At 35.6% G+C, this 16901-nt stretch overlaps 1 protein-coding gene across 1 annotated transcript; it reads left to right on the plus strand.

The window, feature by feature from the left end:
- The first annotated feature begins 34 nt into the window (after positions 1 to 34).
- LOC125656095 (aspartate--tRNA ligase, mitochondrial-like) lies at positions 35 to 16084 on the plus strand. Its single transcript, XM_048886688.1, has 18 exons — positions 35 to 260; positions 901 to 1064; positions 1745 to 1831; positions 1950 to 2042; positions 2173 to 2302; positions 2706 to 2752; positions 7656 to 7727; positions 7868 to 7972; positions 9254 to 9433; positions 10912 to 11019; positions 11115 to 11156; positions 11393 to 11542; positions 11651 to 11705; positions 11923 to 12003; positions 14284 to 14363; positions 14453 to 14563; positions 15226 to 15301; positions 15514 to 16084. The coding sequence occupies exons 1-18, from the start codon at positions 92 to 94 to the stop codon at positions 15690 to 15692; spliced, it is 1929 nt and encodes a 642-aa protein (XP_048742645.1). The 5' UTR covers positions 35 to 91; the 3' UTR covers positions 15693 to 16084.
- The last annotated feature ends 817 nt before the right edge of the window (positions 16085 to 16901 follow it).

Genomic DNA, 16901 nt, shown 5'->3' on the forward strand with positions numbered 1-16901 from the left:
TATGTTTGGAAAAAACACGGAAATCTATAATGTTATCATACAGGCTCATCGCGCGAATTTCCTCTTGTGTAGCAGACCACATGCAGCGATCATGTCACATCGCTGTCTTGGTAGATGTATACAAAAACTGTTTGTTAGAAGACAAGTGACTAGATTAGTACAGCACTGGAATGCCGTGGCCATTCACAAGGCAGACCACACACTGTCATTCATCACAAACAGAGCTGTTGCAACACATACAAATGAAAATCAAATTGGAGGTGAGTGACATTGTATTGTAAAGTGACTGATTTAAAGATGTTTGTAAAATAAACTGTAAGTGTTCATTAAAATTCGATGCAAACTGAATGTTGAACACTTCAGGTGAATATAGTCTAGATAGAGGGATTATGTGTCTGAAGTTTATACAGTTCAAGTGAACACATCAAATTGATCAATATCTATTTTGACACTTTGTTCATTTGTCTCTCTATCTACACAAGTAATCTGAAATATCTGAAAATTGCTAACTCACGCAAACCCTGACTATTGACAACATCTAATTTGATTTCTCTGGCCATACATGTAAATTGTTAAATATATTATGCATTGGGTATTTTTCATCCACATCTGAAAATAGTTCAATCTGAATGAGCATAAATGTATTGTTTTGATTAAATACAGACTATTCTGATATATCACATAACTTATGAGGGTCTAAAGAGCTTCTAGCCTGTCAGATGAATATTGAGTTTTTAGTATTAACTGTCAAATTACAGCTTATTAATAAGTGGATTCACAGTTTATTCCATTTTTCTTCCTGCGTGGTACATGCATATGCCTTTTTACATAGATACTGTGGCCTTCAGTCAGTTTATTCCATTTTATGCATGTTACATGTCTATGCCTTTTTTTTTATAGATACTGTGGCCTTCAGTCAGCGAACCCACTGCTGTGGAGAGTTCCGTCGGTCACACATTGGGGAGGAGGTTAAAGTCTGTGGCTGGGTGCAGTACAAGAGAATGATATTCCTAGTCATGCGTGACTGGTCAGGGCTTGTACAGGTCCTCCTACCAGACAGCATGGTAACATTTATTTATATTCCCCAGACAGTATGGTATAAACTCTTAATTATGTTGACCAGAGAGCAGGGTAACGCTCAGCTATGTTGACCAGACAGTATGGTAATGCTTAATTATGTTGACCAGAGAGCAGGGTAACAGTTATGTTGACCAGAGAGCAGGGTAACACTTGGTTATGTCCACCAGACAGCGTGGTAACATTTAGTTGTGTTAAGAAGGCTAATAACTGTTTTTGAAGTCAATATGCAAGCATCATCATGCAGATTAGTGTTAGTTCAGTCAATGTTTCATTTCCAGTACCAAAGTGAGACCATGATAGTAGATTTTTTTCTCTCTGTAAAATATGCAGCTCTTTTTAAAAAAACTATTTTTCTCAAGAACAGTAAGATTATTTTTACAGTGAGATTGTTTCCCCTGTAATCCCCTCATTATATTCATTCACATATGGTCTTAGATTAACTTAATGAAGGCCCCAAAAAGGGTCCCAAGATTTTCTACATGGGGAATGTTGAGGCAAGTGCACATTGTTAAATGATTGCTAATGACTTTAAAAGATTTTTTCTTCTGAAGCTATATGCTGTATTGAGATTACATCATATGATAGCACATCAATTAGGTGCAGTGTGACAAGTGCAGGACCAAAGAGTACTGTCTAACATCAGGAAATTTTGTTTTGATTTTAGCTGGACGTTTTAAAAGATCTGCCATATGAATCTGTTGTGGAGGTAACTGGGACAGTGCAAGCCAGAAAGAAAGGTGAAGTGAATGAGGTAAGAATGCAAGAGAGAGGAGAGAGAGGGAGGGCAGGTGGGTGGGTGGATGGTAGAGAGAGAGGAGAGAGAGTCTTAATTTGAATAATATTTTGCAAATACATACATTTCTCTTCAGGACATGGACACAGGAGATGTTGAAATCCTGGCAAAGAGCATAAAAATTCTCAACCTATGTCAGAAGGAACTACCAATAAACTTGAAAGCCAGAGTGAGTAGATGTTGTATGATTATTAAACATAAGGAGGCACACAGAAAAAAACAAAACTGTACATTAACGGAAAAGCTAATGAATGAAGTAAAGAATGGCTGATACATTATCATGTATTGGATATTTTCAGGCAACAGAGACCAATGAGATGCAGAGAATGAAGTATCGGTACCTGGACCTTAGAAACGAACAAATGCAGTCCAATCTTCGTCTTCGCTCCGCGATGGTCATGAAAATGCGAGAGTTTCTCTATGGCCATGGTTTGTAGAATATTCAGTGAAATAAGTGGACTGAGAGTTAGATGTACGACTTATTCATGTGGACAGAGTTAGATGTACGACTTATTCATGTGGACTGAGAGTTAGATGTACGACTTATTCATGTGGACTGAGAGTTAGATGTACAACTTATTCATGTGGATAATTGTGAACTGAGAGTTAGATGTACGACTTATTCATGTGGATAATGAGAGTTAGATGTACGACTTATTCATGTGGATAATTGTGAACTGAGAGTTAGATGTACGACTTATTCATGTGGATAATGAGAGTTAGATGTACGACTTATTCATGTGGACTGAGAGTTAGATGTACGACTTATTCATGTGGATAATTGTGAACTGAGAGTTAGATGTACAACTTATTCGGATAATTGACTTTGTAGGTTTTGTGGATGTGGATACACCAACGCTGTTTAGAAGAACACCTGGGGTAATCTTTTTATTTAGATCGATTGATTGTTGTACATCCTGTTGAGAATTTTATACTTGTATTGAGACGTCACCAGTTGTAGGTGAAGTACCACACAAATTTAGACCTCTGCTTAGTGCTCAGGGCTGTAGCAGTGAGGGTTCTTTAACATGCCAATGCCTGCCATGACATGGGACCTTTGTTATTAAGGTCATATCTGAAATACATGTACCCCTGATTCTCACTTCTAAATGACAAGCATTTGGCAAAGGAGCAATCACTACCTATGTTAATGTCTTAGGTTTGACACGGCCATGGCACAAGCAGGGCTCGAACTCACAACCCCCCAGTTATGAAGTAAATGCTCTACCACTGAGCTACCACAACTGGTATTTATTTAGATAAATGCAAGATAAATAATTCTGCTTTTTCACCTTACATGTATGTCTGCTTACATTTAATTAGATAAATATTAAACATATATATATATATACAGGTAACTCTCGATAACTCGAAGTTCAGGGGACCTTGATAAAACTTCAAGAAATCGAGAGTTCGAGAGATCAAAATTTGGAAATTGAAGGTCCGCCGGTATGATTAAGATTTTACAGTAACCGGAAATGTATACCAACAAGATCATATGATATCGTTAGACATGTTTTCCTTCATATTCGTCAGGTAGTTTGATATCGAAATAAAAATCCTTATTTTGCATTAATAAAAACATTTCAAAATTTATGTATTTATTTGTTCTTTAATTATGCTTAGATAGGCATACAAAACTAAGTTCCGATGAAGCTTATCGCAAACTAAACATAGCACAATGTTATGTCGCTTTACCGAAAGCAAAAATTCTACCGAATGAGTAAAACGATGCTTTAGAGTAACTTTACACAAAGAACAAACTCGAGAAATTCAACAGTCTGTAGATCTCTAAATTATGTATAAAACTTACTCTCTCGTCACGTCAAAACAAATTCTAGATTTCATTCATAGTCGGATTATATATAATTTTAACCATCACGACACAAAACCCTAGTGCAAGGTGTAAACTGACCAATTAGCCATTTATATACTCAAGTGTGTCACCTCCACAAAGAAACACGGACGATGTTTCAACTATGTAAACACTTAATTACCCCTCCAGCACTCAACAAAATCCAGGTAAGGCCCAAGCGGAAATTATAACACGCTTGGGTAACGGTGGGTATACGCTACCACCACTTCAAGAGATCAAGAGTGAAAACCAATGAAATGTGTTTTACGGGACCCAACTTCACATCGAGAACTTCGAGAGATCAAACGTTCGAGAGATCGATAGTAAATTTGCTTTGATATACATGTATAGAGAAAAAAATCGGGACCATGATTTCACTTCGAGAGACCAAGAACTTCGAGAGATCGAAGTTCGAGCCAAAGAGAGTCACCTGTATATTGATACTTGTAGTTTTTTCGTGTTATTTGTTTATGTAATATACAGTATGTCTCTTGATAAAGACGAGGGTTGCGTCGAAAATTTGAGTTTTAAATAACCAACAGTGCCGTGGCCTTTTCAGTGCTTTTATATATATACACACACATTGGAAGCAGACATACATGTGAGGCGAAAAAGCAGAATTATTTATTTTGATTTTCCCTTTCATCAGTTGTACATATGAGTAAAATTTTAACTGAACTTTCTCTAATAAAGAATTTTGATTGGTTTACACCTTTTCTTCATAGTCAATACGGAATGACTTGATATCCAAGAGTAGGAGCACCACACTTCAATTTAGATATCAAGCTCCGTATGATAAGTATTAAATAACAATGCGCCCAACTGCATGAGACACGTTAATTTTGCAACAGCTGTATAAATTCACTAATATCGACGCCTGGCTGGGTGGACTGAAACATTCAGTGAGTTTAATTTTAATCGGGATCAAAGCTACGTTAAAAATGAAAGTCATCCTTTCATTTAATTGTCTTTTTTAAATCCCTGTGTCATACTAAATTTCCAATCTTTACAGGGACAAAAATGATACATTATGTTAGTTTGTTGTTGCCAGACCAGACTGGTCATTATTTGTTGCCAGACCAGATTGGTTGTTATTTTGCACAATTTTTTTAGAGGCAACCCTCAAACAAAAATCAAATGATAACACAAGAATAAAACCTATATAAAGTCACCAAATTTAAGAAAATCAAGTTTTCTTGAAAGAAGCAATTTAGATTCAATAAATAAAATAAATCTGATATATATGTGTATGAATTAATTCTGCATTAGAACATAGAATAAATATCTTAAAAAACCAGTTACATCGAGGCTTGAAAATGGAGTTGTTGTTTTTTTTTGAGCTGATGACTTTTCCAAAACGTCAGCCCTGCCTATCTTGCTGATTTTGTTTAGTTTCTTTATACAATGTTAAAGTACTTGTATTTTCTGACTTTCTAAATTGTCTGATTCTGTCTAATTTTCTGACAAAAATGAATTAATTGATTCCTTAGATTAAGAAATTGTTATAATATATTTTCAGCTGATTGAGGTATGAACTGAAAGAGAGTAAGGAAAGCTGTATCGTTAGGTGTTGATGCAGAAGTTTTCTGTACAGTTTTTCTGTTGATATGCTGATGAACTGATGAAAATTGTTACAGTCATTTCTAATCATTTAATTTTCTTGATTGTTAAAACCGTAGAAAATACTTTGTTTAGATAAAAACGTTGCGTCCCTTACTGCGGCATTACACATTTCAAAATGTTTCAAACAATAGCATGACATCATAGTACATAGTATGACATCATAGTACTTAACGTGACAACATAGTACATAGCATGACATCATAGTACATAGCGTGACAACATAGTATATAGTAGGGCTGGGACGATTCAGGGTTAGCTGGATTCGGTTCGGTTTCAATTCAGAACAGCATGGTTCAGTTATTTTCGATTCGGTTCATGTTAGGTCCAATTTATCTAATGACACCACAGAAATTAACAATTTTAATGAGTAGCATATTTGATTTTCTTTTATTCACGTTATATAACTATATGTCGTCATTTGTAAACATCATATCTATTCATAATGATATTTTATAACTTTGATAGAAAAAAGAAAACACTGACAGTCTATCAAATTTTGTTATATTAATGTGCTACATAAGTTTTGGTTTGCACAAATTTATAGTGAATCTAAAATGTATATGATATTGTTTTCATTGGTATGCAAACATTCAACAATTTTATCAATTGAGAGTCTTTGAAAATCTCTCCTTTATTGATTTACTTCTCATATGTGTCATTACCTACGATGTTGATTTCACTCCACCCCTGACAGAAATGCTATATGTCATGTAAAGATAAACTGCAATGATCTTACGGACCATATTCTGTTGGTATCTGAGTGGTGAAAATTCTAACTCTCAACACAGTAGTGATTTAAGTCTCTGTTGCATAAAAAACCACATGTTTTCAACATCACTTGGACGCCATATTTGTTGTTTTGGTGGAAGTAAAATCCGAACCGAACCGAAATCCAGAATTTGTAATCAGTGCATCGAATCGAATGGTATGAATCGCGGTGCACCGAAATTTTCGGTGCACCGCACAGCCCTAGTGTATAGCGTGACATAATAGTACGTGTAACATCATAGTACATAGTGTGACAACATAGTACTTAGCGCGACAACATAGGACATAGCGTGACATCATAGTACATAGTGTGACAAAATAGTACATAGTGTGACATCATAGGACATAGCGTGACAACATAGTACATAGTGTGACAACATAGTACATAGTGTGACAACATAGTACATAGCGTGACAACATAGTACATAGTGTGACAACATAGTACATAGTGTGACAACATAGTACATAGCGTGACAACATAGTACATAGCGTGACAACATAGGACATAGCGTGACATCATAGTACATAATGTGACAAAATAGTACATAGTGTGACATCATAGGACATAGCGTGACAACATAGTACATAGTGTGACAACATAGTACATAGTGTGACAACATAGTACATAGCATGACAACATAGTACATAGCGTGACAACATAGTACATAGCGTGACAACATAGGACATAGTGTGACAACATAGTACATAGCGCGACAACATAGTACATAGCGTGACAACATAGGACATAGTGTGACATCATAGTACATAGTGTGACAACATAGTACATAGCATGACAACATAGTACATAGCGTGACAACATAGGACATAGTGTGACAACATAGTACATAGCGCGACAACATAGGACATAGCGTGACATCATAGTACATAGTGTGACAACATAGTACATAGTGTGACATCATAGTACATAGCGTGACAACATAGGACATAGTGTGACATCATAGTACATAGTGTGACAACATAGTACATAGAGTGACAACATAGTACATAGCGCGACATCATAGTACATAATGTGACAACATAGTACATAGCGTGACAACATAGTACATAGCGCAACATCATAGTACATAGTGTGACAACATAGTACATAGTGTGACATCATAGTACATAGTGTGACAACATAGTACATAGTGTGACAACATAGTACATAGTGTGACATCATAGTACATAGTGTGACAACATAGTACATAGTGTGACATCATAGTACATAGTGTGACAACATAGTACATAGTGTGACATCATAGGACATAGTGTGACAACATATGGCATAGCTTGACATCATAGTACATAGTGTGACAACATAGTACATAGCATGACAACATAGGATATAGCATGACAACATATGACATAGCATGACATCATAGTACATAGTGTGACAACATAGGACATTTTGCAGTCAATGCAAATGTCCAATTTTCTCTCAAACAATATAAATTGCTGTATCATCGTCGAATCTGACAAAAATGATTAGGTCATACTTTGAAAAGACCAGAAAATGCATTTTGCTTCATATTTCAGGGTGCCAGGGAGTTTCTGGTTCCCACAAACCACCCAGGCAAGTTTTATGCTCTTCCACAAAGCCCACAACAGGTGATTGTTTTAACACTACAATGACAATTATGCTAGGCTATTTATTCAATCTTATATTGGTACTGGTAATTAGGATTTCTACTTATCTACATCTGACAAGTTTTAGAATTTTTACTTACATAACTCTCGTTTGTTTTCAGTTTAAACAAATGTTGATGGTCGGAGGTGTAGACAGATATTTTCAGATTGCTAAGTGTTACAGAGATGAGGGAAGCAAACCTGATAGACAGCCAGAATTCACACAGGTAAGTAACACAGGTAAATCTGTTATAGAGTAATAACACAGGTAAATCTGTTATAGAGTAATAACACAGGTAAATAACACAGGTAAATCTGTTATAGAGTAATAACACAGGTAAATCTGTTATAGAGTAATAACACAGGTAAATCTGTTATAGAGTAATAACACAGGTAAATCTGTTATAGAGTAATAACACAGGTAAATAACACAGGTAAATCTGTTATAGAGTAATAAAACAGTCAGGTAAATAACACAGGTAAATCTGTTACAGAGTAATAACACAGGTGAATTGTTGATTTTGACTATTATCACATGTAAATTCTTGTGATAGAATATACAGTATTATACCCACATTTGAACTTTAAACAGGTATTGATTTCTTGCAAAGAGATATATGTGTGTTGTGAAAGTTATCAAGGATTGTGTATACATATTTATCATATAGCTAATAAATAGTCTATTATAAAATCTGCATAAAATCTAGAGAACGTTAGCGTTCAATATGCTGAGAATTTATTGAACGCTAACTTTGCATTGCGTAAATCGTGTGCACCCGAAACATTCCGAGTATGAGCGTTAAATATTAATTGATCTTACCGTAACGACGTAGGCAGGCAGATATGGGTTCCTTTAGATTTTCAAAATTGAAGATGAATTACACATGGTCATGATGACTGACTTCCTCTTGAAACACATGAAAAAATGAATATATCTTGTGTTTTTAGTCTAATTAATTGCCTAGCTGGATAGCTCACTGGAGTTAAAGTGTCAACTACTAATTTTTAGATTGTGGGTTTAGTAGGAGTTTTGATTTTTCAGACTACTTTCTACTAAAACTGCATTTTTTAATTAAATAAGGTAGATTTGAAAGTTTTCAATTTCTAAATATTAGTGTACATTCCTCCCCTTTCCATTCTTATCACTAGTATGTTATTCCTCCTTAAATATAAAAAAGTGAAAATCCCTAGAGGGCTGGAGAAAAAAAGATTAAAAATTAGTGTACAAATTTGTATCTGATTCCAGTGTTATTCAAAGAAGCCCTAAGCAGGGAGAGCAAGTGTTAATTAAAACAGCCTACCAACTAGGCTATACTTGATGTTACAATCTTAATTGCAGTCCTGGATTTCTATTGAAGTTTTAGGTTAAATGTCAAATGATATGTCCCAAGTTTTGAAGGGATGCTCTGCTACATGGGACCTGCAATGTTTATTTTGGTATTGTATATACTCCACACATTTTACAGAATTATAAGTTATTTTCAACTGAACATTCCCTAAATTTACAGGTTGATTTAGAACTCTCATTTACTACACAAGAAGATGTAAGGAGTTTAATTGAGAGCTTGATGCAATACTCCTGGCCAGTGAACAAAGGGCAGCTTACTCTTCCATTTCTTTCCATGACCTACCATGATGCAATGATTCAATATGGTTCAGATAAACCAGACACCAGGTTTGATATGAAGGTGCGAAACTGTGGTATATTTTTATTTTACATAATTTTTTTTAATGTGTAATTACAGAATACATGTCTTGGTTGTGTATTATAGGGAAGGTGCGAAACTATGGTATAGTTTATTCTATATAATTATTTTTTATGTATTATTACAGAATAAGTGGCTAGATTGGGTGTTCTATAGGGAAATTTAAAAAAAAAAAGAAGACAGAATGGGGTAATTTCTGCATGTTTGCTTTGAAAAAAGTTAATCATGCAAAAATTATCCCCTGCAAGTATTTTCCTAGTTTTATATCTCCCATGATAAAAAGAATGTAGACATTTATGCATTATTTACAGATATATTTCATAATTATAGGCTTTTATGTGAAGTTGAAAGGTGAGGGTGAGTGTTTATTGAGAAATCTTTTCTCTTTGACATTGCTTTCATCATAGACAATGAATACATGTTCGTGGCAAAGTAGTTCGCACCACCTACCATAAATGAAGTGGCGACAAGGTCAAAGGCTGTATTGACTGTTTTGTTAAAGTAACGAAATGGGCAACACTGTGATATTTCTGTACTAAATTCTATATTTTTGAAAAATGCATAAAAATATAAACAATAAAATGTCATTCTTTGTTGTATTATATCAGGTGGTGAGGGTAGCATTCATTGCAGAAAGAAGTTACATAGGTTATGAATTTTTTCTACAATGCTAGCTACCTTCATCACCCGATAAAACAACAAAGAATGACATTTTATTGATTAAATACAAATACTGAAACATCAAAGGTTTATATTCATATTACAAATCACATTTTCCTCTATGAACCATCCAATTTCAGCGCGCGACACAGTCCGTTCATATTGACTATGAACAGATTATGAACTAGTTTAAAGCATGCGACTGAAAGAGCATAATGATTTGAAAATATACAACATGTGTTACAAAGATCTCGCAAATCACACCTCGGATTAAGATTGTGAACTTACATGGATTATCATCCCAATATTGTGGTCTCCTACCTCCAAAATACAGTGCATCATGCAATGTTGATAAAAGGCAGGGTGAGACGAAGTGTGACATCATGTCTATGTGTTGACATATGTCACAATACGACTGTGACAGAGACTAGGAGTTTGTTTTATGCAACAAAATAGAAGCAATGTAAACAAACGGTGATTTAGTAAATGAATATGAATATAAGAAATGAATAGCACTTTAGAGCTGTTCATGGTCAATGTGAACGAATTTGGATTTGAGGCAAATTCTCTGTGAATCGCGCTAGCGATTCACAGAATTTGCCTCAAATATAAATCCGTTTATACTGACCATGAACAGCTCAAAAGTGCTGTTCATTTCTTAATTAACTGACAAAACATGGGTAAATGCAGTATTCTCATGTAATTTTCAATGTCTGCTTCAAATTTTTTCTTCTAACAATATGCATAGGCTTTAACATTGATGGACTATTATGAAAGGGAGATTGATATTTTTGTTTTAGCTACACATGGTGGATGATGCTATGTTGGACTGTGGGATTCAGAAGATTGAAGACAATCTGAAGAGAGCTGGAGCACACTGTGTGGCCCTTGTCGTGTCCCAGGGATCAGTCAGTACATAGATATGCAGTATTTATTTCATATTACCAGTGTACTTTGGACAAAACGTTTTGATATATGAGAAATTTATCTATGCCTCTTGCAGATGTTTTCAAGGAAAGATATCGACAGCCTATACAGTGATGAGGTATTAAGAATTTTACTGTCGGTTATCTTAATGTGTCTAGAATTATTCTGCTTTTCATGATACTATGAAATATTTTTTAAAAATACATGCATGTAGGCTTTTTTTATGTAGATAAATCAGTTATATTTTTATCGGATGATTCTTTGATATATGGATTGCTGGTTAACTTTTCATATCTTTGACCCATGTAGTGAGGGAGTTTTTTCTCTGTTTTACATGATGAAATTATGTTGTAGAAATTCGTTTTTGTAAGGATTGGGGAAGCAGGTGCTTTTAAGGCTAACACAAACCATTTAAAAGCTGCCACAGTCCAGCGGTTATCGTCCGAATTAAATGTTCAGGACGGGGACCTGATTGTTTTGGTTTGCGGTGATGGCTATTTACCTGTAAGTACAAGAGAAAAAAAGTGATTATAATGTACACAGACTTATGAGAAGGATTTTGTAATATCTCCTTTTTTTTCTTTTGCAATTTATTTTCATTTTGGATTACAGTATGAAATCTGTGGGAAAATTCGAACAAAAGCAGCCTCGCTATTACAGGAAAAAGGTATATCCTCGTATTGATTTCAAATAGCTTTATATTTAATTGTAAATACATACACTTTTTATACATTGATATATATGTATGTAAGTCTTTTGAAAAATTTTAGTAAAATGGGTAAGGTTTCAGCAACTATGAACTAATAAAATACTACATGCTATCCTTTAATGAGAATAAGTAATATGAAAGTGTACATTTTTTCTGAAGATACTTTCTGTTTCAGGAGTGGCACTGACTCCACCTAACCAGTTTAATTTTTTGTGGATCGTGGACTTTCCATTATTTTTACCAGCAGAAACTGGAGGTATCACTGCTTTATTTAAAGTAAACACTCAGACTATGAGGTTCACAGAAAATGCACTGTTTTCTTGTAGGTGTCAGTTATTGTTGTCAAGCAGTACATAGACTGAGGTATGCAATAACTTTAAACTAAAATGTTATTAAGAGGTTAGATCTTTATTATTAGTATATACAGTTGAATTTCAGTATCTTGAACACCAATATCTCGAATACCATGGATATGTCGAAGTGATTCAGAAGTCCCATCTACTTATTCTTCAAGTATTTTACCCTTGATATCTTGAATCCTTGTAGAATAGGTCCTCAGTACCCCCTGCTTGTCGTAAGAGGCGACTAAATTGGTCGGTCCTTCAGATGAGACCGTAAAAACCGAGGCCCCATGTCACAGGGTGTGTGGCACGATAAAGATCCCTCCTTGCTCAAAGGTCGTAAGCACCGAGCATAGGCCTAAATTTTGCAGCCCTTCACCAGCATTGGTGACGTCTCCATCTGAGTGAAATATTCTCGAGCTTAACAATATTCAATTAAACAATATTCAATCAATCAATCGTATATCTCAAAAGTTTTTTCTCGGTCACATCGAGTTCGAGATAATAAGGTTTGACTACTTTTTTTTAATTTTGTGGTATGCAATAAAACCAATATGTAATTTAAAAGATGTTCAATCTTCATTATTAATATATAAATTTTGAGCTCACCTGATTGTCCGTCGTCCGTCTGTCTGTCTGTAAACTTTTCACATTTTCTACTTCTTCTACAGAACCACTGGGCCAATTTCAACCAAACTTGGCAAAAAGTATTCATGGGTGAAGGGCTTTCAAATTATTTTAAATAAAGGGCCATGCCTCCTTTATAGGGGAGATAATCACAAAAATGCAAAAATAGGGTGGGGTCATTTAAAAATCTTCTTTTCAAGAACCACTGGACCAGAAGAGCTGAAATTTACGTGAAAGCTTCCTGACATTGGGTAGATTCTAGTTTGTTAAAACCATGACACCCGGGGGGTAGGTTGGGGCCACAATAAGGGATCAAAGTTTTACATGGGAATGTATAGGGTTGATTGATTGATTGATGTTTTCCGCCACACTCAACAATTTTTCAGTTATCTGGTGGTGCCCAGTTTTTATTGGTGGAAGAGAGAACCCAGATACAATGTATCTGGTAAGAGACCACCGACTTTCCGAAAGTAAACTGGGAAACTTTCTCACTTACCAGCGCGAGCGGGATTCGAACCCGCGCCGACAGAGGTGAGAGGCCGTGTGATTTTAAGCGCAATGCTCTAACCAGTCGGCCACAGAGGCCCCGGAATGTATAGGGAAAATCTTTAAAAATCTTCTCAAAATCTTCTCAGGAACCAAACCGCCTCGGTGGCCTAGAGATTAGAGCGTTCACCCCGCATGCAGAAGGCAGGGGTTTGAATCCTGGCTGCAACAGACCTAAGTCGTTAAAACAGGTAGTGACAGTTCCATCGCCAAATGCTCGGCATCGGATGTAAATGTCACGGGTCATCAAAGATGACCTTAAAATCGGATGCCCCTTGTTGCAGTAGGTCTGGCACGCTAAAGAACCCTCACTGCTCAAAGGCCGTAAGCGCCGAGCATTGGCCTATTAAATTTAAAGCCCTTCACCGGTCTTGGTGACGTCTCCATATGAGTGAAAAATTCTCGAGAGAGTGACGTTAAACAAGATACAATCAATCAATTAATCAATCCCAGGGACCACTTGGGCAGGAAAGTACAAATTTACATAAATCTTTCTGACATAGTGCAGATTCAAGTTTTTTAAAATCATGACTCCTGGGGGTAGGATGGGGCCACAATAGGGGATCAAAGTTTTACATACAAATATATAGGGAAAATCTTCTTCTCAAGAACCATTGGGCCAGAGAAGTTTACATTTACATGAAAGCTTCCTGATATAGTACAGGTTCAAGTTTGTTAAAATAATGGCCCCTGAGGGTAGGTTGGGGACACAATAGGGGATCAAAGTTTTTCTTACAAATATGTAGGGAAAATCTTTTAAAATCTTCTCAAGAACCACAGGGTCAGAAAAGTTTACATTTACATGAAAGCTTCCTGTCATAGTGCAGATTCAAGTTTGAAAAATCTTGGCCCCCAGGGGCAGGTTGGGGCCACCATAGGGATCAAAAGTTTTACATGTGAATATATACATATATAGGAAAATCTTTAAATATGTCTCAGGTGAGTGATGTGGCCCATGGGCCTCTTGTTTGATTTAACTCTGTAGATCAACTTTCTCCATTTTGAATTTTTTTTTAATCCAGATGGACTGGAGCCAGCACATCATCCATTCACTGCGCCGCATCCAGATGACGAAAAATATCTGAAAATCGATCCACTCAAAGTAAATAAATCGTGAAAATCAGATGACAAATTAAAGCTGCCAACCATTAGTGAATTCACTTGTGTTTATGTTTCTGTTGTGTTATTTAGGTAAGGAGTCAGCATTATGACTTGGTGTTGAATGGAGCAGAAGTTGGAGGAGGGTCTATTAGAATCCACGATGCTGACACTCAGAGATACGTTATAGAAAATATTTTAAAGGTTGGGGAGTAGTAATATTTAAATGATATCTTGCTATAGGGAAATGATTTCATGTCACAGAACCAACATTTAGTATCACATGTACATACTTTTACTTATTTGTAATTAGGAATTTAGTTTGGAGTCAGAACTTGATAAGGATTGTCAATCACTGAAACTTTTAGGATCAGTGTTATGCTTTAGTTACCTGAAAATTAGAATATTCACCTGGCTGGAGGATGAGGTGAATATTGTACTTTAATGAGTAGCTAAAGCATCTTATTGACTGAGAAAATGTCAATAATTGTTTCATAATTCAAAACATAAAAACCAGCTACTACACTATAAAACAATACCTAGTTGACTATCTTTTGTTTACAGCTAGAGTACAAAATCTAGTGAAATGAGTTTTCATTGGACAACCAAAAAATATTAACCAATCATATCAGTTTGGGAAATCCCAATTTATTTTTGGCCTGATGTAGGAAAAATCAAATGCAATGTGCACCTCAAAGGCATTTGGAGGTGAATTCTATTTTTTCTAGTTTGTTGAATCTCAGCCAATCAGAGATGTCTGAATTATCCATTCATATAATAAAGAAGATTATCACAGCACAGCTTGAGGGGTATCACACTGCAGACAGAGTTTCAGTTATGACATTGTTGTTTTTTGTTTTCTGTAGGAGAATGTTGACCAGTTACAGCATCTAATTGAGGCCTTGAGTTTTGGATGCCCTCCACATGGGGGCATAGCTCTAGGTAAATCTACCTATTGACTTGATTGGCTAATGCATGTGTATAAGTTCCATATATCATATATATCAACTTACCTTTTACATTTGTACTTGCTTAATGCAAAAATTGTAGTACTGACACTGTACATCACATCTGATTACAAAGAATTTTAATTGCTAAAGGCTGGATCTGAAACAAACTCATATATTTTAAAAAGATAAATGTGTACTTTTCAGGTTTGGAGAGAATGCTGGCTGTGATCTGTGGTGCCAACAGCATTCGTGATGTCATTGCTTTCCCCAAAACTGTGGAGGGGCGGGACCCAGTGAGTGGGGCACCAGCAGAAATCTCAGAGGATGAACTAGTTCAGTACCACATACAGGTCAGTGCCAGCAAAGCTAAAGAGGAGAGATAACCCGTCCACAGCAGTCAGATCACAGTCAGCCACAGGAAGAAAGTCAGCTCCACAAATAGCAAAGTCAGGATGTGTCTCAATAAGATTAAAAGTTGTGTGTGAAAGAATGCAGGAAATACAGTACTCTGTGACACTTCAGTGGAAGGATGTTTGTACTGTGAGATAACTAGAAGCCGTTCCTGTTATTTTATTTCCTGTTCGTTACACAAGAAACTGATGTCACACAGAACATAAGATAGTTTGTACTGTGAGATAACTAGAAGCCGTTCCTGTTATTTTATTTCCTGTTCGTTACACAAGAAACTGGTTGCATGCAGAACATAACATAAATGTATATGTAAATTACAAAATTGTGCTTATTGATAATGCATAAACATCTTTATGATAATTCATTTTAACTTCGTTACATGCTTTTATCTTTAAAAAAAAAAAATGAAGGAAATTGTTGATATTCATTTCTCTGTAATATGATAATGTCACAGACACAGCATTTTTGTATAATCTGATATTGTCACAGACACAATATTTCTATGCAATGTGATGTTACACACACAACATTTCTGTTTAATATGATGTCACACACATCTCTGTAATCTGATTAAGCCACACGCACAGCATTTCTCTGTAATCTGATAATGTCAAACACAACATTTCTATATAACCTGATAATGTCACACACAACATTTCTATATAATCTGATAATGTCACACACACAGTCTGCGAAATTAACGGTAGTCCTAACGCCCGCGGCCAGTGATTTTCCTGTCGGACTTGTAAAATCTGCTTGGCAACAAGTCTGATGATCTTGTAAAAAAAAAATTACCCGTCGGAGTTTTAATTTGACAATCGGAAGTAAATAAATATTACACAATAAATATTACGCGCATGCTCAAGTCATAGAATTATAATAACTCGCCCCAAACAAAGTCATTCATCCCATTAATTACGCATATTCACTCGGTCTGTTCCGGATTTGTCTTGAAAATTATTCAGATTTCACATGTGTATAATTTACTTTCATTTTTGGGCAAGTGAAATTGAGTTCAGGCATGTGGATTTTTGGAAAATGGTTGCCCGAATGGCTTGTGGTTTGCAAATCTTAATATCATTGAGTGCACACATCTCTTTAAGGAAGAGATTCTAGAGTCCAAATTTCACTATGATTTGGTGCATGATATGAATATCTAACAAAACATAGCTGAAAGACTC

Source organism: Ostrea edulis, chromosome 1 (assembly GCF_947568905.1).
Source record: "Ostrea edulis chromosome 1, xbOstEdul1.1, whole genome shotgun sequence".
Classification (NCBI taxonomy): domain Eukaryota; kingdom Metazoa; phylum Mollusca; class Bivalvia; order Ostreida; family Ostreidae; genus Ostrea; species Ostrea edulis.

Coding starts and splice junctions, on each gene's coding strand:
- LOC125656095 (XM_048886688.1), top strand. CDS start 92: ATGTCACATCGCTGTCTTGGTAGATGTATACAAAAACTGTTTGTTAGA. Junction 1,065..1,744: donor TCCTCCTACCAGACAGCATG/GTAACATTTATT, acceptor TTTTGATTTTAG/CTGGACGTTTTAAAAGATCT. Junction 11,543..11,650: donor GCGGTGATGGCTATTTACCT/GTAAGTACAAGA, acceptor TTTGGATTACAG/TATGAAATCTGTGGGAAAAT.